Source organism: Chrysemys picta, unplaced genomic scaffold (assembly GCF_011386835.1).
Source record: "Chrysemys picta bellii isolate R12L10 unplaced genomic scaffold, ASM1138683v2 scaf349, whole genome shotgun sequence".
Classification (NCBI taxonomy): Eukaryota; Metazoa; Chordata; order Testudines; family Emydidae; genus Chrysemys; species Chrysemys picta.
In genome coordinates this window covers 24817-33730 of record NW_027053056.1, presented here as the reverse complement: position 1 = coordinate 33730, position 8914 = coordinate 24817, and the positions used below count along the sequence as shown (strand labels likewise).

General features: G+C 53.4%; 1 protein-coding gene across 1 annotated transcript; it reads left to right on the top strand.

Annotated features, from left to right (window-relative positions):
• Positions 1-2452: 2452 nt before the first annotated feature.
• LOC135978630 (transmembrane protein 183-like) lies at positions 2453-5910 on the top strand. Its single transcript, XM_065579508.1, has 4 exons — positions 2453-2781; positions 3045-3125; positions 3901-4057; positions 4785-5910. The coding sequence occupies exons 1-4, from the start codon at positions 2768-2770 to the stop codon at positions 4968-4970; spliced, it is 438 nt and encodes a 145-aa protein (XP_065435580.1). The 5' UTR covers positions 2453-2767; the 3' UTR covers positions 4971-5910.
• Positions 5911-8914: the final 3004 nt, after the last annotated feature.

Below are 8914 nucleotides of genomic sequence, written 5' to 3'. Positions count from 1 at the left end.
AAGAGTCGGGGAGGAGCAGAGCCGCGGCCGCTGGAGGCTCTGCTCCTCCAGCCGCGGCGGCTCTGTGTAACTGACACAGTGTCAGTTACACAGAGCCAAAGAGGAGCAGAGCCTCCAGCCGCTGGGGCTCTGTGTAACTGACACAGTGTCAGTTACACAGAGCCAAAGAGGAACAGAGCCTCCAGCCGCTGGAGCCCGGGAGGGGAAGCGCCCAGCCGGGGGCGCAAGGTCTGGAGGCTGCCCGGCAAACTGTGAAGCCGGTAGTGCTCGGGCTTTGGGCAGCCCCTATGCCTCCGGATCCTGCGCCCCCAGCCGGGCACTTCCCCTCCGGGGCTCCGGCGGCTCTGCCTAACTTACACTGTATAAGTTACACAGAGCCGAAGAGGAGCAGAGCCCCCGCGGCTGGAGGCTCTGCTCCTCTTAGGCTCTGTTTAAGAGCCGGGCTGCCCCAGCGCTACCGGCTTCGGGCAGCCCCCGTGCCTCCGGACCCTGCGCCGCCGGAGCCCCGGAGGGGAAGTGCCCGGCTGGGGGCGCAGGGTCCGGAGGCATAGGGGCTGCCCAAAGCCCGAGCACTACCGGCTTCACAGTTTGCCGGGCAGCCTCCAGACCTTGCGCCCCCGGCTGGGCGCTTCCCCTCCCGGGCTCCAGCTGCGCTGGGGAAGCGCCGGCTGGGGGCGCAGGGTCTGGGGGCTGCCCGGGAAACCGTGAAGCTGGTAGCACTGGGGCAGCCTTTTCCCCCTGGCTGGGAGTGGGAGGGAAGAGGGGGCGGAGTTAGGGTGGGGAAGGGGCGGAGTTGGGGCAGGGCTAGGGGTGGGGAAATGGGCGGGGCCAGGGCCCATGGAGGGTCCTCTTTTTTTATTTATGAGATATGGTAACCCTAGTGTTGCTGAGCCAGACACTCCTGTCTGCTCCAACAAAGACCCAGGGTCTGAATTACTTGCCCCAAAGCTGCAGGTTTACCTGAAAGCAGCTCACAGAAGTGTGCTTGTCTTTAGCACTCAGATGCCCAACCCCCAATGGGGTCTAAACCCAAAACAATCCGTTTTACCCTGTATAAAGCTTATGCAGGGTAAACTCAAATTATTCGCCCTCTATAACACTGATAGAGAGATATGCACAGTTGTTGTCATGTAGCAGGAGGGGCTAACCGCCCAAGTGTAACCCAGTCAGAAGTGGTAGGAAGGTACTTGGACAGCTAGCCTAAGCTCCCCCCATGGCCACGCTATTATTTTCAGCATGTTAACTTAATTCTAGCAAGTGCATGTAGGTCCGCCCACCCTGGGAATTACATCTCCAGCTGCAGTGTAGATGTTCTCAGAAGGTGAACGGCAAACTCAACTGCAAATGGAATTAAGCCCAGCAGTATCTGCTGCATGCCCGCCGCTAAGCACGATCCAGGGAGCAGTCAGTATTGTAATGGGTTAGAACTGTTTGCTGCCGCTGCTGCCTGGTGGGGATCGTTTAGCCCATGCTCCTGAGCTTAACTGCTCTTCAGCTTTGTGCTTCACCTCTAGGGGATTCACCACTGCAGAGATCCTTCCAGCACTCCTGCCTGTGACTATGATTTAGAAGTGAAGTGAAACGCCTTGTATCACTGCAAAGCCACACAGTAGGAGTGACCCAGGCTTGGTGCTAAGAGGGGTTACATGAGTCCCTCACCCCAACTAGAATTAAATTGCATTAAAAAGGTGCAGTTTGCATCAGCCCTTGTTCTCTTTTTTTTCCATCCATGAAAGCAATTAGTGCTGGTGCGGCCTCTCAGATTTGACAGTGTTAGTGACTGCAGTTAGCAGGTACAGCATTGGCAGATAAGTTTGCTCACATTGACCCAGAAGAGGCCTTAACTGTGACCCAGAGAGACCATCTCTGGGTGAGAGGGGAGTTTTCTCTATGACGCATGCCATTCTTTCCCTTCCTGCTGAGGCTGTTAGCAGGCCCACTTCAGGTCAGTTGTTATGGAAGGTATCTCTTGTGATGTGGACACTCACTCTCTGGCAACTGGACTGAGATTTGCCAGGCTCTCTCCTTATTGGCTACTGAATGGCTGTCAGATGACTGCAACTTCCAGTCACTGTCAGCTTATCGATATGATAGTGGGCTCTATTTAACCTCCCCCCTCACTTGAATACAGTCGTTCTGCTAAGACTCTCCTATTTCATGGAGCATTGCATGCCAGGACATAGAATCTCACAGCTGTAAGGCTGTATAAAGGTGTGGCAGTCAGAGATTACACTATAGAATACCTGAGAGACCTTTGCCAGCAGATCCAGGCTTTGGTTGCCTCTGGCATTGAGGCCTCGGACCCCATGTATTCATCCGCCTTTAGAAAAGAAGCAATGTTCTGAGCCACTAGTTGAACTGTACAGCCAAAGCTTTGCTTTGTGATTTCGAAATACTAGGACGTGACTGCCTAATGGAGAGGAGTGTGACCTCTGGGTGCGCCTCCTCTCCCTCCTCCCCCTCCCCCCGCGCTTTTTCAGCTCTGTCCAGTCGCTTTTAACATTTGCTTCTCTTTGTTTTCTCCTTCCCTGATCTGCTGTTTGCTCTCCCTCACTCCTGCTCTGTTCTGAGTGTGAGCTGAATGCATACATTGACCTGAGATTTTATCAATTTAATTTGGCTATTCCATGTAGTATGTAGAGGAGCAAAGTCCATTCTGCTTTCCTCTTCTATGTGGAATGGGTGAGCGGAACAGAGGAAGCACTGCTAGAGCCCAAGTCCTGTGTCACCCTCTGGTATAGCGAGGTTGCCACCTTCTGACTGGCAAATGGAAAATGCCAGGTATGCATTAACGTTTGCAGTGTAGTTGTAGCTGTGTCGGTCCCTGGATATTAGAGAGAAGGTGGGTGGTCCAGTAAAAGATATTACTTCACCCACCTTGTCTCTCAGGTATGCATTAATGTAACGAATGGGACCAGACTGCTGCCATCTCTTCAGCTGCTCCTGTGGTTTGTAGTTTGAGCTCTCTTTGCCTGTGTTGAAATTCACTAAAAATGAAATAATTAACTCTACTACTGTATTCCCCCCCCCCCCCCCCATATCAGTGTTTGCTTTGCTGGTGCAGAAAGATTGAAGGGAACAGACGAGAACCTATGTGGGAATTTAACTTCAAATTCAAAAAACAGGTATGAAAGCTAACCACTTGCCATTGAAATGTCAGGGCGGTAAGGTTTTGAAGCCATAATGATTTTTCTTCCAGAGTTGTTATTGATGGGCGCAGTAGAGCAATTAAAATCAGATCTCCTGGTAAAAGAAATACATGTTGCCAAATGCAGAGGTGGGCACGTAAGGCACTTGTGGAGCTGCTGAGTAGGGAAACTAGAGCAGGAGGCAATTCTTACTGCTTTAAAACAGGCCAACGTTTTCAGTCTTGAGTGTCTAAAGGATTAGATCCCTATGTCCATATTTAGGCTGCCGATTGCCTGCCCCTAACCCAACGTGCTGAGTATCTATAGCTCCAAATACCTTCAGTGGGGAGTTGCGATGACTCGGCTCCTCTGAAAAGCCAGTCACTTTGATTTAGTGGCCTACGGTTAGGGACCCAAGTTTGAAATGTGTTGCATTAATGTCTTTTCTCTCGTCACACGGAAAGCCTTTCCAAAGCTAACCAACCCTTTTCTCAGGGGGTGACAGTAATCTTTGTGAAACCCTCCTTTAACCAGACTCAGGATAAATGTATAATACCGAGCACCCTACCAGGACCTGCAGAGTCTGTCTTCAAAGAGACAGTCTTGCAAACCCTCCATCCCAGGGTTTTCATTGACCATGGAACCCTTTGGCCCGAACAGTTGGGTGTTAGGCGGGAATCTGCTGCTGAGCCAGGATGGTCTCTAGACATGAAGTGAAATTTCTGGTTGGCTTCAGTTGAGTTGAATGAACCGGTCTGTCTCGTTCTGTCAGGCCTCCCAGATTGAAGAGTAACTGTTGCAAAGGTCTTCAGCCAACTGTTCAGTATGAGGATGTTCACTCAAATCCTGAGCAGGACTGCTGTCTGCTGCAAATCACCACCCTCAACTTCATCTTCCTGCCGGTAGTCGTGGGTATGATATTTACCTTGGTAAGTGTTAAGAAATCTGCATGTAAGCACCATCAAAATGTGCTAAGAAAATGGTCTGGTCATTACGGCTTGTCTGTAAATCTTGCTGCACCAGCAGACTAATTAATATGCATTTCCCTAGTGCATTGGGGCCATCACTCAAGGATCTCTTCAGTTTAGTTTCTGCAAGTCACTAAACTCTCTGATGGTTGATGTAGATTCATGGCAACAGCCCTCGAGGCCCAACTAGAAGGGACTGTTTGTCAGCCGTCTTCAACGAAATGTGCTCCATTCCTGGGGGAAGGAGGGATGAGGATTTGTATTCTCATCGTGCCTAGGAGTCTTAGTCAGCAGCCCCCAACATACCCTAGATAACTTATGGGTATTAAAGGTAGAATTGGAGAATAGTGTCCAAGTTCTCTCACCTTTGCACTTCCGTAAGATCAAAGCTCCAAATAACATTTATTTCAACTTTAGAAGAGAGTTGGTTGATCTTTCAGATTTTGATGATGTCTTTCTAGTATCTTTTTTGTGAAAAGCATACTTTTTGGAGGCCCTCAATTTAATAAAAAAAAAGTATTTGAAAATATAAAGTTTAAATGTAAAACACCACAAAGAAAATGTTTGTCCAATAAGAATTAGGGATCAGCATTCACAGTAGTAGATAGTATTTGAAGAGAAATTAGATACTGCTTCCAGAAAATGCCTAGATGTCTATTAAGGAAATTGCCAATTTTCTTCCCTGCAGTTCACAATAAACATGAGCACTGACATGAGACATCACAGAGTGAGGTTGGTGTTCCAGGATTCTCCTGTCTGGAACGGCAAGAAGCCCCGACTTGACCAAGGAGTACAAGTTATCCTGGACCCTGTGCACAGTGTACGTCTCTTGGATTGGTGGCATCCGCAGTACTCGTTTTCTCTGAAGGCTTAGCACGCTCCTACTGCATCTGTGAGTAGCCATGTCAGGTAGAAGACAATGTCTAGGAACTGGGAAATCCTGTTTTTATTTCCTGAATAAATTCTCCAATCTCCTTACAAATGAGTGAAGCTGCAATGCCAGTCTCTGTATATAATTTCCAGCCAGTAATGAGCAGAATCGAGTGTAAATGGAAATGATTTGTAAACACATTTCTATGTAAAGTTCACATTTTATGATTTGAAAGGAGCACCATGAAACTGTTCATTTAAAATCCTTTTGGTGTTAACGAAAGTCGTCCTGTGTTCTGTTCCAGATCCAATGTGGTCAGAGAGATTTTCAGACCAAGTGTCAATGAAATCAGTGTGTGTCTTACTGTAGCATGATCAAACTCAAATGCAGCAGTATTATCCTACACTGATGCAGCAAGTGGAATAGCAGTGACAATCACTAGTCATGCTTCAATCTCTTATCTGCATGAGCACAATAAAGGCATAAATGATCAAGCAAAGAGATTGCCTTTACAGCTCACATTTAAATTAAATGTGTGTGGCGATAAGGCAAAGAAACACTTACAAAAGTTCGTATCCTGATGCTTTCTTTAAGAAAGAGAATCTAAAACACACATAATGGAAAGGCTCTTGTGGCATGTGGGAACTAAACAAAAACTAACCGCATGAGTTAATAAGTGCTCAGACTTCAGGCATTAGAAGAGTAAGATTGTCTGTGAGCTAAGCTAACAGTGTTTGGAGCTAGTGACTGTGGGAAAGCTATTAGGAGCAAAGAGGAAGCATCCAGTTCCCAGCGGACAAATTAACTACCTGGGAAAAATAAACCCAACCCTTTTGGCTCTACTTAGTGGTGTGAGAGGGCTAAGCAGGGTACTGTGTCTACTTCAGCATATCTGGAGTTGCAGCACCACAATACCCAGAATAGATGGGGGCATGAGTTTTATGCAGAACCATGGGGAAGTGTAATAGGTCCTAGCCAGGGCTCGACCCTTCCGGGCAGGAGGGGAGCCACACCGACTCACTACTGTGGGAACAAGCAGTCAGTTAGTCCCGAAACTCCGGCTCTTTCGTGCAGAGTCGGAGCAACCACAGTTAAAGCTCAGGCCCTTGACTGCAGGGGCTGAGCGAGCAAATAGTTCAAAGCCCAGGCCCTGGCTCAGGGCGGGGCAGACACAGTTAGGCTCAGGCCCTAGATTGCCGGGGCTGAGCGAGCAAATAGTTCAAGGCCCAGGCCCTGGATCAGGGCGGGGCAAACACAGTTAGGCTCAGGCCCTTGTTTGCAGGGGCTGAGCGAGCAAATAGTTCAGAGCCCAGGCCCTGGATCAGGGCGGGGCAAACACAGTGAGCTCAGGCCCTTGTTTGCAGGGGCTGAGCGAGCAAATAGTTCAGAGCCCAGGCCCTGGATCAGGGTGGGGCAAACACAGTTAGCTCAGGCCCTTGTTTGCAGGGGCTGAGCGAGCAGACAGTTCAGAGCCCAGACCCTGGATCAGGGCGGGGCAAACACAGTTAGCTCAGGCCCTTGTTTGCAGGGGCTGAGCGAGCAGACAGTTCAGGGGCCCAGGCCCTGGATCAGGGCGGGGCAAACACAGTTAGCTCAGGCTAGGGTTACCATATTTTGTGCCTCCAAATGGAGGACACTCCACGGCCCCCGGCCCCGCCCAACCCCGCCCCCTCCCCAAAGTCTCCGCCCCCTCCCCTGCTTCCCGCGAATATTTGATTCGCGGGAAGCCTGAAGCAGGTAAGGAGGGTGTGGGGGGAGGAGGCGCGGCCCAGGCTGGCCCCCCGGCGTTTCCAGCCTGGGTCGGCTCGGGCCCTGGGGTGCCGGCCCCGGCCGACCACCCCCGGCCCGCCCAGCACTGCCGGCCCCCGGCGGCCCGGCGCACCCCCCGGCTCCCGGCCCCGCGGGCCCGGCTCCCCGCCGGCCCGGCCCCCCGCCGGCCCGGCCGACCCGGCTCCCCGCCGGCCCGGCCCCCCGCCGGCCCGGCCGACCCGGCTCCCCGCCGGCCCGGCCCCCCGCCGGCCCGGCCGACCCGGCTCCCCGCCGGCCCGGCCCCCCGCCGGCCCGGCCGACCCGGCCCCCCGCCGGCCCGGCCGACCCGGCTCCCCGCCGGCCCGGCCCCCCGCCGGCCCGGCCGACCCGGCTCCCCGCCGGCCCGGCCCCCCGCCGGCCCGGCCGACCCGGCTCCCCGCCGGCCCGGCCCCCCGCCGGCCCGGCCGACCCGGCTCCCCGCCGGCCCGGCTCCCCGCCGGACCGGCTGACCGGCTCCCCGCCGGCCCGGCCGGACCGGCTGACCTCCCGATTTTCCCGGACATGCCCGGCTTTTGGGGATTTCCCCCCGGACGGGGATTTGAGCCCCCAAAAGCCGGACATGTCCGGGAAAATCCGGACGTATGGTAACCCTAGCTCAGGCCCTTGTTGGCAGGGGCTGAGCGGATAAACAGTTCAGGTAAGGCACGCCTAGGCTTCTGTAGCCGAGCGTTGGGTGAGGGGGAAGCCTGCCACCCGTGCGGAGGGTGGCAGGGGGGAACGCAGGCCCACCCACTCCACTGCGTTCCAGCCCGGGGCCCTAACAGCGGTTGCTGCCGCTGCTGGTCAGTGGGGTATCCAGACCGCAACACACTGACATAGGCTCACACTCGGTTACAGCCGGACCGGGGTCGGCTACCCCCGGGCTGCTTCCATGATCCCCCTCAAAGCCTACCTCGTTCATCGCGCCGGGATCGGGCCAGTCCATCTGCATGGGCTCCTCTCTGCCCGGGCTCGGCGGCAAGTCCGGTAGCTCTGCCGGGAAGTCCGGCCAATTGTCCTCAGGCGGCTCCGCTGGATAGCAGCAGGGGCGAAGGGGTTCGGGTCCAGTCTCACCCTCAGGGTTAGTGGGGTGCGGTTCCCAGGGATTCTCCCAGTGGCGGGCGTGAACGGGCTCCGGCGGCTCCTCCTCGTAGCGGGCCCAGGGTAGCTCAGGCCAGCTAGGGTCCAGGCCTCGGCCTTCGGCGGTCTCCTGGCCGGGAGCTCCCGGCCACACGTCTACTCCCTGTGGTGGCTGGCCGCAGACTGAGCTCTGGCGGCCGGCCTTTATACTTCCTGTCCCGCCCCTTGACTTCCGGGGGGCGGGGACAGGCGGTGGTGGTCCCACCCACTCTGGGGTCTGCACGTGGGCTCCCTCTTCTGGGCAGGAGGGGAGCCACACCGACTCACTACAGGAAGTATCGTGCATCTTATGACAGGAAGAAGAGCTTCATAATTTCACCTAAAATCCTCTGATTTTGAGCCTCAAGGGATTTGAGATAATAGCTTCATAGGGGCAGTTGAATCTCAGTGCAAAGTACATCTGCATGAGGGAGTGTGACTGGGGCTGAGTGCAGGGTGAGTTGATGCCCTGAAGTAACTACTGACGGAAACCGGGTGTTCTGCTTTGCAGCTTATCAGTGGAGGTGAGCCCAGTTAACTTATCGGTCCTGTTTCAACCCAAATCTTGTGCAAGGTAGAGGCAAGAAGTATGTGATCCACAGTGAATGCAACAGCCTGTCTTTGAAGGAGGCTGCTGGGATAGAGCAAATGGGATAGGTTAAAAAAAGGGGGGGGGGGATTTCCCCTTCCCAACTTGAATCCAGTATGTAAATGCCCAAACGGGTGTACATGTAGCTGTACCAGTGCTGGTGTTCGTCTTACACAATAGTCACTTAAATCACCACAGATAGCTTATCTGTCCCAAGCACATTTCTGTGCCAGATTCACTCTTGTATTGCATCCCCCATTAGATTCTATTTGTGGCAAAACCTCAAACCTTCCCTTTTCACCTCTCCTGTGAATCTATATTAAGAAGATAACAGGCAAGTTGTTTTCAAACCAAAATGCTCTGCTCAGTATTTTGGTTCCACCTTAGATGGACAATCTACCCTGTTCATTTGTAGTGGAAACTGTCAGTTCATGAAATATACCATGATGGC